The sequence below is a fragment of the Stigmatopora nigra genome, chromosome 18 (assembly GCF_051989575.1).
Source record: "Stigmatopora nigra isolate UIUO_SnigA chromosome 18, RoL_Snig_1.1, whole genome shotgun sequence".
Taxonomy (NCBI): domain Eukaryota; kingdom Metazoa; phylum Chordata; class Actinopteri; order Syngnathiformes; family Syngnathidae; genus Stigmatopora; species Stigmatopora nigra.
In genome coordinates this window covers 8,628,536-8,640,302 of record NC_135525.1, presented here as the reverse complement: position 1 = coordinate 8,640,302, position 11,767 = coordinate 8,628,536, and the positions used below count along the sequence as shown (strand labels likewise).

General features: G+C 43.8%; 2 protein-coding genes across 2 annotated transcripts; both read left to right on the top strand.

Moving 5' to 3' along the window:
• Positions 1–443: 443 nt before the first annotated feature.
• Positions 444–6,565, top strand: LOC144212104 (PDZ domain-containing protein 7-like). The gene is made up of 16 exons (XM_077739741.1): positions 444–1,133; positions 1,648–1,785; positions 1,844–2,018; positions 2,276–2,452; positions 2,521–2,668; positions 3,029–3,089; positions 3,187–3,364; positions 3,431–3,642; positions 3,714–3,875; positions 4,256–4,401; positions 4,496–4,587; positions 5,058–5,149; positions 5,211–5,282; positions 5,413–5,781; positions 6,173–6,273; positions 6,335–6,565. Exons 1-16 carry the CDS (start codon positions 980–982, stop codon positions 6,491–6,493), a joined length of 2,436 nt encoding a protein of 811 aa, XP_077595867.1. The 5' UTR covers positions 444–979; the 3' UTR covers positions 6,494–6,565.
• A 2,220-nt stretch (positions 6,566–8,785) lies between these two features.
• tbx6 (T-box transcription factor 6) lies at positions 8,786–11,472 on the top strand. Its single transcript, XM_077739556.1, has 8 exons — positions 8,786–8,855; positions 8,959–9,178; positions 9,282–9,549; positions 9,663–9,806; positions 9,899–9,969; positions 10,046–10,104; positions 10,174–10,459; positions 10,551–11,472. The coding sequence occupies exons 1-8, from the start codon at positions 8,786–8,788 to the stop codon at positions 11,470–11,472; spliced, it is 2,040 nt and encodes a 679-aa protein (XP_077595682.1).
• The last annotated feature ends 295 nt before the right edge of the window (positions 11,473–11,767 follow it).

The following is an 11,767-nucleotide window of genomic DNA, read 5'->3' as shown; positions in this document are numbered from 1 at the left end:
ATATCTAACTTGGTATATTAACTAAGAAACATCTACCTTTTTTTTTTACAAAGATTTAATAGAACAGTAGAACTTTTTTTCTAAGTTTATTTGGCAGGTGTTTGCATGCATTTTCTGGCCAATCAAATTATCTCTCGCTACAAAAGCCCAACCAATAGTTGTGCAGCAGGGGCGGGACTTGTGTTGAACCTGGCCAGGTAGTCGACCCATTTGGCTCAAAATGATACATTTGCTGCCAAATAGCTGAAATGAATTCTTTAATTTTAAACTCAAAAACGTTTTAGTACATTATGACCAGGTTAACAATTTCCTGACTCTTTGGATTGTCTACTATGGACCGATGGACGTAAGCTACTTTATGAATAAACTTCAACTGAAAATGCACGGTAAGATGTTCAATTTAATAGAACTATTAGGCTAGATTTCTGTGTGCATGTCAGGGATGTGTGATAACTTAGTATAAATATGCATGTGCATTGTGTAGTTTTTGTTTGTCGGCTAATCGGGAAAGTTTACCTTTTTTTGCCGTCCACGGATCTGGGGAAGCCCTTAAAGTGATGTCACAGTTAAGAGGTTTGTAACCATGGGAATGGAGCATGTGACCACTTGGCTATCCATCCTAAGCTCCATAGGGCCAGATAATCCTTTATTCCATTGGAGTACCCTAGTAGATGTACAAAACATGGAAGAAAAAGTAAGCTGTAAAACAAGTTTAAGTGTAGACCTGCAGAAATTAGTATTAAACTAGAAGCAAAAAATGAAAATCACATTTTTTTCCCTCTCATGGGTAATTGTGGCTGGACATGTGACTAGGTCTGACCAAAACAGCAAGCTATTAAATTGCAGACATAAAGACATGTGGGCTAGCACATTGTGCGACAAGTATCATCTTAACTTTGCATCAGGTATTTCCTTCCAATTACCGCTCTGCACCACTGCAGACATGACCGCCTGAGTGAGGACAGTGGCGGAAGGCTCCATGGCTCATTCATCTGACATGGCCGGCGGCACACACGGCAAGTCTCACTCGGCTGCACGCAACATTGCACGCAAGAAAGAGCAGCGATGGCGGAGAGGAATTCGATCTTCCTCACCCATGGGCCGAGTCATTCTTATTAACTCGCCAGTAGACGGTAAGTCTCTAAAATAGGGTGTTCTAACTTTTTTTTCCTCTAAGGGCCACTTTCTCCCAAAAAAATCCAAAGAAGCAAGGGCCAACCTCAAATAATTCCACTTATATTTGTTCTTTATGTCTCAAAATCCAATTCTCAAGTTAAAATGGATATAATTGTAATTCAATAAAGTTAGTTGGTTATATTTATACAATTTCCTACATTTGTTTCAAAATTCTTTAAGGTTTTGACCCCTCAACTAATGGAGAAGTGCTATTTAAGTGACTATACCTTTATTTAATGTTAAAGTTAAGAAATGCAATGTAAGCTGAATTTAAGGTTCTCCTGCAGGCCTTTTGCTGCTGGCCAATAAAGACTAAAAATGGGGAAGCTGGCCGGAGTTGGCCTACAGGGCGTAGTTTGGAGCCCACTTCTCTAAATTGATTTTCAGTGTCAGCATAAAAACATATTTATCATGTTTGTGGGGAAAAAAGAATGAAAAAGTGTTTGGTCATACATACTGTATTTTTTCCAGGTGGGGATGACAGCGAGGACCTCCACACCATCACAGTTGACAAAAGCCAGGACGGCAAACTGGGCTTCAGCGTGCGTGGTGGGTCGGAGCACGGCTTGAGCATTTTCGTCAGCAAGGTGGAAGACGACAGCACGGCAGGTGGGATTGCCAAATGTCATCCTGGCTGGACCCTTTTGAATTGTGTTGGTGTGCGTAGAGGAAGCTGGCTTGCTGGTGGGTGACAAGCTGGTGGAAGTGAATGGCGTCAGCCTGGAAAGCATCACCATGAGCAGCGCTGTCAAGGTTCTGACGGGAAATAACCGGCTGAGAATGGTAGTGAGGCGGGTGGGCAAGGTGCCCGGGATACGCTATTCTAAAGAGAAGACCACCTGGTAAGCAGTGGTGGGAGTATATTGAGTGCGTTGAGATGATCTTTGCCATTTTCACTGTCCTTTTCTCAAATGATGGCACCAAAGGTGTTCAAGGTTAAGCCTGAAAAATAGCAACAAACATGGAAAAGAAGCTTAACATTCTGAAAATTATCTTGCCAACAGTCGAAGTCAAACTTAGAATCATGACAGTAGTATTGAAAGTAGTGACTGATAGTGTTTAAATATATTTACCAACCGTTTTTGGGGGGGTCTTCTAGGGTGGATTTGATACACAGGCGCATGGTTGTGGAGGAAAGCGGGCGTACGCCTTCAGACGCCAGCTCAGCAAGCGCCCTTCGCAGGATCATCCACCTCTACACAACATCCGACGACTACTGCCTGGGTTTCAACATTCGAGGCGGGAAGGAATTCGGTTTAGGCATCTACGTCTCCAAGTCTGTGTCCTCCTGAAAAGTGGACGTGTGTCCTCCTCTCGTGTGGCGCTGACTCCTTAACGTCTCAGGTTGGACCCTGGTGGCCTGGCAGAACAAAATGGGATCAAAATGGGCGACCAGATCTTGGCTGCCAACGGGATCAGCTTCGAGGATATAAGTCACAGTAACGCCGTGGAGGTGCTGAAGAGCCACACACATGTCATGCTCACCATTAAGGTGAGTGGAAAAAATGCTCAATTTATGTCTATTATTGGTTTTTCGTCTATTTGGGCCTTGGGATAGGCTCCAGCACCCCCACAACTCTTGAGGATAAGCAGTACGGAACATAAGTGTGTTTTTGTGTGTCTGTGTGACAGCTGGCACGCAGTTGTAATATTCCTCTTCGCTTGTTGAGCTTGGGTTTCTCCATGTTGAAGAAAATAGCCGGACCTTGTGCATTATTGATCGGGGCACGAGGATCGGGTGCCGACGAAAGTGCAGCGTCTTCCTTAGAGCGTTACTTCGGATCAAATACTATAGTAGAGATGCCGTCAAAGTTTAATACTATTTACATACTGTGTACTTCCCCCCCAACAGGAGGCTGGACGTTATCCTGCTTATAAGGAGATGGTAGCGGAGTACCGATGGCTCAACAAGTGTATGTATCACAATGTTGACTCAAAATAATAAATTAGAAATTAAAAATTTTGGAAAAAAAAGAACCAGAGATACATTGGAGTTAATTTCTCTCTCAGTGGCCAACGGGGGTCAGAAATCTTCCTCACTGGGCTCCGAGTCCAATTCATCAGCGTCTTCGCTATCCTCCGAGACACCGGTCAGTTCTCTCAGCGGCCTATCTCAAGTCATGTTCCCTCCGAGTCTACAGTTTGCCTGCGACATGGTGGACGTCTGCATCTCCACGGACGACCAGCGGTGGCAGTCAGCCTTCCTCGCTGTATCCCCACCCTCAAGATGATAATTCCATCTTTTTCACACCAGGTTCGAGTCCGATCGCAGCGAAGCCGCCATCCAGACGGACACCACCCGTAGCCGAGGGGCCACCACACTGCTACGTGACACAGTCATCCGACGGGATGAAGACGAGAACGAAGGCGGTCCCAAGAGGGAATCCCGCAAGACGGCGGTGCTTCTGGCTCTCAGTAGACCGAGTCGACGCATTAGTCGTTCGCAGAGCCAGGTCACCATTGCAGGTGTGCGACCTTTGTTGTCCATAAACATTTTCTGTGTATTTTGACATAATTGCGTACTAACACTTATGCAGAAATCAGTCAGAAGAAGGCCAAAAAGCAGAAAGTGGAGAAAAACTCGGGAGAGAAGAGTGCACTTCAACGCTCCAAGACGTTGGTTAACTTGCTTTTTGGGGGCGCTCGCAAGAGGAGGGACTCCAAGGGGCTCGCCAAGTCGCTATCGACTGAAAAGATAGGTACGCCCACCATGCTAATGTGAGATCCTTTCACTATATTTGGTCATATCGTACAGCCCTAATGTATATATATGTATATTATGTATTTGAAAGTCAATACTAAAATTATACAGTTAGTCTCCTAAATCGATTTTAGCATGATAGCACTGTTATTATGGTTCATTTAGTCAGAAAGTAGGCCATAATCAATGGTATTTTCATAATTTACCCTGGGCTGATAAATATCAGGCAGTAGACCACAATTGGCCCGCGTGCTACAGTTTGGAGACCCACAAAATTGGTGCATCATCATCACAAATACACTGCAAATGAATATTTTTGCCACATAGAGCTGCCTATCACCGTTCTGACATATGTTGTCATAAAAAAAAAACTTTTAGAAAGGCAAACTCACCCACGTTTGAGTCTTGGCGGAGTTCCGATGGTTGTGACGTTTCCGGAGGACACACTGCGAGCCGTGGAGGAATTGGCCCAGCGTCTGTTAACAGAGGAGGAGACGGAAGCGGTTATGAAGGCCTGTCGGACGGTAGGATTGTATCACTGAGGTCAAAGTTGTTTTGGATGTTTTGCAAGAATAATAATGAGGATGGCAAGTGATGTCAATTGTTTTTTATCTTTAGTATGTGCAAGAAAGGAGTGTGGAGACGTTAATATGCACCCTGTTGGCTGTGCTGGACAGGCCTGAAAAACTGCTGCTGCTAAGAGAGGTTAGGTAAGATGTCATCAATCAACAATGTGTACTAAAATTTAAAAAAAAGGTGGCTGGTTGTATTGCTAAAGTGATGAAAAATTAATTCATAAAAATATGAAATTGCAGATTGTTAATTGCATTTAAATACAGGTAAACCTTAATTCTTGGGATAAAATATCGTGTGCATTAATAAAATGTTTGCTCCATTCTATATTTTTGACCACAAGATTTTAAGTGAATTAAATCCAGTCATCAATGGCGTCCAAAATGGGATTAACATTTTTGTTGGCATAATCTCCATTGTGTAAAGTAATACAACAAGCTGAGCATTAAAAGATTTTCAATGCTACAAACAGCAAAAAGGCTAAGAGTAAACTATGGGTTGGAGCTTTTTTGGGGTCAAATACTTTGATTTTTTTTCAATGTCCTTAATTTTGTTTTAGTGTTCTGTACTTTTTGGGATGTAAAACAAAGCCTATGCTTCCCCACAGAATGCTTCTTCCTCCCGCCCACCTTCAAGAATTCAACAGCACCGTCGAAGCAGTGGAGGTGGAGGCCTATGACATCCTCAAATACCGCTCGGGTGTGTAACATGGCATACACAAGCATACGGTCACCAACCTTACCAGTTTCTTTCGTGCCAGTCCGAACTCCGCCTCTTCGCTCTCCTGCATCGGGCCGAGCGCCAAAACGTCGCCTCATCACGCCTATACCAGGTTGGTGGCGCCGACCTCAGGTTCCTTCTTGTTTGATGGTGGATAATAATCCAGAATCCCCCAAAAAAAAATAATAATAATAATCTTTACAATAGGATTTGGCTTAATTGCTGCTATGTCGTTACATCAGATTTACAAGGAGGCTTCGAGCTGCACAGCGCCACCTTGGTGGAAAAGCAGAGTCATCTAGTGGATACACTGGAGAAGCTCAGTCTTTCTGGGCCGCAGGCATCGAGGCAGAGGAGGCGTCGCCCCGCCGCCCATGTTACGCCGTTGCTCGACATTCCAGTGGACGATTATCGATTCCCGGATGAGCATAAACACGCACCTGAAGTGATCCCGGAGCCTAACTGGCTGCTTGCTGGCGACCCGGACGTCAGTGGCGAAAGTTCCACGTTCCTTGAGAAGCACTCGCATTCGGAACGTCTGAATGGCGGTCACTCACCGCCAGAGTATCAACTCCGGACGGTCAACATCTCCAAAACCAAGCAGTCGTTAGGCGAGTGCTTGGCTATAGTAAAGTTTTTTTTTTTTATCTACAAAATGCCATTTCTGAAGAAATTGCTAAGAATGCTTTCATGAAAGTCAATCATTTGGATCATTTACTGTTATTTTTTGGGCAATTCCAGATCAATTTCTATTAATTCTGGATTATTTTCTGTAGTTTTGAGCCATTTTGAGTTGTACCAAATTGATGGATATCTGGGTGACTTCCTAGTTGTGCTGAGTCAAGCAGATTTTGAACGTTCTGTTGATTTCGTGCTGTTCAGAATCACTTTATATGGATTTTTATGCATTTCTTGGTTTACTCCCTGTTTACTTTGGGTGAGCAAATCCGATCCATTCAGTCTAAGGGCGAGTATTCATGGTGAACGTCTTTGGGGTAACAGGCATCAGCATATCCGGCGGAATAGAGTCCAAAGTCCAGCCAGTGGTGAAGGTGGAGAAGATCTTTCCCGGAGGAGCTGCCTCGACCTGTGACGTGCTCAAGGTAACGCATGACCGCGAGCCAAATAAGCGTAGCAACCGCTTGACACTCACTTTTTTTCCAGGCCGGATTCGAGGTGGTGAGCGTGGACGGCACGTCGCTGCAAGGCGTCACTCATCAACAGGCGGTTGATCTTATCCGAAAAGCCTTCAGCGACAAGTCCAAAGACCCCATGGTGCTGGTGGTCAAAGTGCCCTGCAATCTCCTAAATGTCGCCATTTAAGTATTTGGTGTACCTGTTAATAAGACAAAATGTACATCATGGTAAAAATAAACATTTGTATATGTTCTATCCAAAGTAACAAGTGTACTTTATTGTTTACAAGTGGAAATCAGGCCAAAAACTTACCTGAGTTGAAAAAGATGAGGAATGGACCAACTTTTCACAGATTTGACCTTTTGACCTATATTTTTAAATGAAACAAACATCCATTTTAATCATTTAAGGTCAATAACAAAGTGTTTAGCAGTGTGTCCGGTTACATTTGCATGATGGAGGGCTCAATCCTTGTTGACTGGGCCGGTATGTCAGCGTGTAAAACGATCCTGAGACCACATTAACCAAACAAAGACCACTTTAAACTACTTAGCACATGCATGTTAAGGAGGAGGGGAGTGCAAATTCTTAATGCAATGTAACTCCCCCTCTCCTCTGTTCCTGTACAAGCTGCATTAAGACAACATGGTGACTTGCACCCCTAATTATTAGCTGTTATTCACCCCACCTGTCAGCTAAAGAATGAATGGGAGGCACTGATGACAACCAAACACACACACACACTCTCACACACACTCTCAACCCCCACTGACTTTTTAGACATGCGCAAATGGGTAAAGAAAACAACAACTAGAAAAACATTTACCCTCATAACACTTACATGGCCCTAGTTGTTAATAGGGTACATATAGTAAGATTTTGTTGCATGTTTGATGCAAGGTATTATATTTAAAATATGCAAATATAATTTAAAAACACCAAAGGAAAGTTGTCTAATTATTAAGGTTGACTTGCACTTAGTAGTTTAACATTAATAGGAGGGACTTCCACTCACTTTTAGAGCTAACAAATGGAGAAAGAAAACAACAACTACAATAACATCTCCTCTTCTGTTATTTGACTCCAGTTGTCACAGGTGCACATAGAAACAAGATTTGTTTTCTGGATTTAACTCTTTTTTTTTTTAACATTGGTCATTTATCATGCCATGTTTTGCCGTAAACTATATGAGTGGATTAATTTAGTGGCAATGCATTAATAAAAGGACTGCAACCAATGATTATTACATTTAAAACTACAGTACTTACTAACTAGACTAACTAAACACAATGTTGGTTCAAACAGACACTTTAATTGGTAGAACATATGTCCTCGCTATCATTCATTCATTTTTTAGTTAGTTAAGAATGCCACATTTGTAAGATAATTTCTACTTTCCTTCACAAAAATATTTGCACAGGCTGTCACTTATTGTAATATATGTTGGCATTACATAATGGCTGTTGAGACTTTATATATTGATTATAGCCAAAGTTATATATAAAACTGCATTATAAAATTTGATCAAATATTAGAGTACTACGTCACTCAAAATGATAAATATCTGAGACAAAAAAGTCTACAATGCTTACCTTTTCAGCCTTTAAACATCTATGCAGTCCACTTTTTGCCACTGTTTTTTAGAAGGCCAAATTGCAGACACCTGCCCAATTGGTTTCCTCTCTTTGCAAGATCCAAGACTCCCCGCTGAGGACTAAACAGACACACTGCTGAGAGGAAGAAACATGTCATCAGGCCATCAGTCAGCTCCAGGGGATCTGCTTGTAAACTCTGTTTTCCTTCTTCACCTGTCTTCTCTTTTCCCAACTCAACCACAAATATGAATACTTTGAACTTGGAAATACTTTAAATATAGGAAATAGGTTTTCAAAGCATTGCAGTCCAAAGAAATGTGACTTGGGAAGAGAAGACAAATGGAATTTAACCAAAACCAGCATTTTATGACCCATTTTGCACAGGGGTAGCTATAATAATTGAAATTTGGATTAAACATATCTATCATACTTGCAATATATTTGTAATAAAAATGTATGTTACCTCATGCAACTTTTCTAATAAACATTTCTCATAGAATGGAATTCTTTCACAATGACGACTTTTAAAGAAAGAATGACCAGACTGACACAAACACTTAAAATTGAATACAGACTTTTATATGGAGTTGCAAACAGCAAGAAACATCTGTTGATTATTATAAGATGAATCATGTCACGTCATGTTATGTTAGAGCTAGAATCCATGTAAGGTGTCAAAAAGCTTGGTGTGAAATGTGGCCATTTGGCCTATGTGTGTAAGCAGCCAAACACCTATATAACACAATGCCATCAGGCTGAAGGCATTTGTCAGAAGACTTGCTTTCAAGCAGATTGGCACGCCACCAAAGAGAGAAGAATTTGTAAAAGGACTGAAAGAGTGGGGAAAAGTACCACTACTACTTTTCCCCAGGTGAAGATCACAATGCTTGGAGTGGACGTGTATCCCAGTTTGGCTCTGGGACCTCAATGTCTGGGAGACCGCTTCTATAGAGGTAAGAGTATTCACATCCTCACAACTCGCCAGGTTGAGAGACAAGAAGTAGTATTTTTCATCAATCCGAGCTCATCCCCAACATTTCTCCACAGTTTCCCAAGATCGAGATCCAGCACCCCACCTGCCACGCTTCCCGTCCACGTGTGATGTTGTGGCTAAACCTCTGCCACACACCAGGCTTGCGGCACCCCTGCCCGTCCACCTTGGCGAGCAGGCGACCCAAGTGGAAAAAGATGATGTAAAGATTGACCTGGAAAACTCTTCCTTGTGGAAACAATTTAGCTCGGTGGGAACGGAAATGATCATCACCAAAAAGGGCAGGTGAGAGGAGGAAATCCAACCAATGACTTACTTTTGTTAGACCAACCCTTAATCTAATCTAACCTGAATCTATAACAACTTATTTCCCTTCGCCCTCCCTTAGACGGATGTTTCCTGGAATAAAATTAAAGCTGTCCGGCTTGAACCCAGCATTGCGTTATATACTCCTTCTGGACATAATCCCAATGGACAACTCCCGTTATCGCTTCCAAGGAGGCGGATGGCAAGCGGTGGGCGCTGCGGAAGCCAGGCTACCGGACCGTGTGTTCATCCACCCAGATTCCCCAGCCACTGGCGCTCATTGGCAGAGTCGTACCATCTCCTTTCACTACGCCAAGCTCACCAACAATACCCTGGATGCACGAGGACATGTAAGTTTTGCACAAACGGATGACATCAGACTAATCAGGGAACTTGCATATATATGTTGGTAAGTGTGGGATCTCAAATGTCATGTCTTTGTTTTTCTACTTTGACATTCTAGATCATTCTCCACTCATTGCATCGCTACCAGCCCAGAGTGCATGTCATTGAGGCGAGAGACATGTTGAGTTGGGGTGGGGGGCAGCACTCTTTTGTATTCCCAGAGACCCAGTTTGTCACAGTCACCGCCTACCAGAACAACAGGGTACTTTTCATCGAATATACTAGCACCAGTGTCTTAGGACTGTTTTATAAACCACTTCTTAAACTTGATCCATGTATTTTTCTGGATTGCAGATCACAGAGTTGAAGATCAACTCCAATCCTTTTGCCAAAGGATTCCGTGAGGAAGGCATGAATAGCAAAAAGTAATTCACACTCAAGGCTTTTATTCATTGCACGTGAACTGCTTTGGACCATAATGTTTGATTTACTCTTCTATAGACAACGGGATGCGAGACAGAAGAGGAAACTGGCTGACATGGCAGACACGGTCACTACAGGTCAGTGTGTACTAAAAGTATTTTCTAGTAAAGATGTTTGTAACTGATGACTCTTTATGGCCCTTCCAGAAAACTGCAATCCGTGCGACTCTACCCAGAGCCTTCCCATTCCCGAGATGACCGGAGCCCACTTGCAGGCCCTGGCCTTAGCATCTCTGCACCGTCTGCCTACTGAACCCTCATGTAGGTTTACATCCGAGGAGAGCCCCTTTCAGAACAATCTCGTCGTCCCAGAAGAGCCTCTAGAGCTCGGTCAGGCTTTTATGGCCGCCCAGATTCCTGACATCAGTCTCACTATAAGTGCTGGGATGCAAGAAACAACTGAAAGCGAGTGCACAGATACTCTTATTGAAAGGTAAAATTTAGGTTGCCCTGCAACTCTTCCCAATCACCAATTGGTGATTGCCATAAACATGTATATCTCACTGGTGGTGCTCTCTCCACAGTTCTGGCTCCCTGAGTGAGGCCACATTCCCCTCAACCTTCCCTGCATGTGAGACCAACTCGCCTTCCTTCGCTCCTCTGGCTGAGCCCTCCACATTCTCCTCAAACCCACCAGACACATCCATGGACTACCCTGCCATCCACTCTTCTTCCCCCATCCTGTCTGTCACCTCCCCAACTAACTCACCATCAATGCAACAGAGCGCTTTCACCTTCCCCACTCCACCACCGTCTTCTACGTCCTCACCAACCTATCACAACTTAAAGCTGTCCAACCAGGAACCAGAAAGCCCTTTCCCTCAATGTCAGCCCAAGGACCAGATGTCCCTGCTCATGACGAGAGACGATGACCTTTCCGGTTGCCACGATTCCCCCACTGACCAAACTTCAGAAGCTTTCATTTATCCGAATCCTGATCCCCAACCTCACACGGGTCCTCCACAGGCACCCTTTGCCTTCCCACCACCCGTGCAGAACTTGTCCTTCCCCAACCAAACCCTTCACCATTCCAACCTCCCCCAGCCAGCACAAGCCCCCAACCACTCCACCGCTTTCCCCCTCCCCTCTTCCTGCATTCCCTTCCAATCCTCCTCTTGCTTCCCCTCTACTCCTCACCCCCAACCCCTTAGCAACACACCTTCCTCCTACACCTCCATGGAGCTAGGCACCATCCCACAGTTCCCTGGCGGACCCTACCGCACAGACGTGATGCTGCACCACCCCACCCTGCTCCCCCAATTGGAGCCAAACCACCCCATCCCACCTCCCACCCCAGCCATTTACCCAGCATTTTCCTCCTACCCGCTTCGGATACATCAGGACCCTCACCCATCCCTGACCTTCCCCCTCCGACACCTATACAGACACCAGCACACCCACGCCCAACAGTCTTTCCTGGACATGAGTGCAAGGGCTATCTTTTAAAAATAGAAAAAAAAAGATCATTTCAGGCCAAAACACAAATATTGTCATGTAACTTTGCTGCAATGTGATAGAATAATAAAAGCTAGTATCAATGTTGCTGTCTATTCAGAATTGGTTGCTTAATAAAAATTCACATGGTCTTGCTGGAATAAAGTTATCCAATCCAATATTGAGTAAGCAACATCCCATACATGACACGGCAGCAGGGTTAATAATTTCCTGTAGACACTGATTGGCTATCTTCCACACATTTGAGTTGACACCTTCTCAATATGTAAACCAACCTAAATCATAT

Excerpts from the sequence above, each read along its gene's own strand:
- LOC144212104 (XM_077739741.1), top strand. The coding sequence starts at position 980 with ATGGCTCATTCATCTGACATGGCCGGCGGCACACACGGCAAGTCTCAC. Across the intron at positions 2,669-3,028 it reads ATGTCATGCTCACCATTAAG|GAGGCTGGACGTTATCCTGC; the intron begins GTGAGTGGAAAA and ends CCCCCCCAACAG. Across the intron at positions 3,090-3,186 it reads GTACCGATGGCTCAACAAGT|TGGCCAACGGGGGTCAGAAA; the intron begins GTATGTATCACA and ends TTTCTCTCTCAG.
- tbx6 (XM_077739556.1), top strand. The coding sequence starts at position 8,786 with ATGCTTGGAGTGGACGTGTATCCCAGTTTGGCTCTGGGACCTCAATGT. Across the intron at positions 9,970-10,045 it reads GAAGGCATGAATAGCAAAAA|ACAACGGGATGCGAGACAGA; the intron begins GTAATTCACACT and ends ACTCTTCTATAG. Across the intron at positions 10,460-10,550 it reads ACAGATACTCTTATTGAAAG|TTCTGGCTCCCTGAGTGAGG; the intron begins GTAAAATTTAGG and ends CTCTCTCCACAG.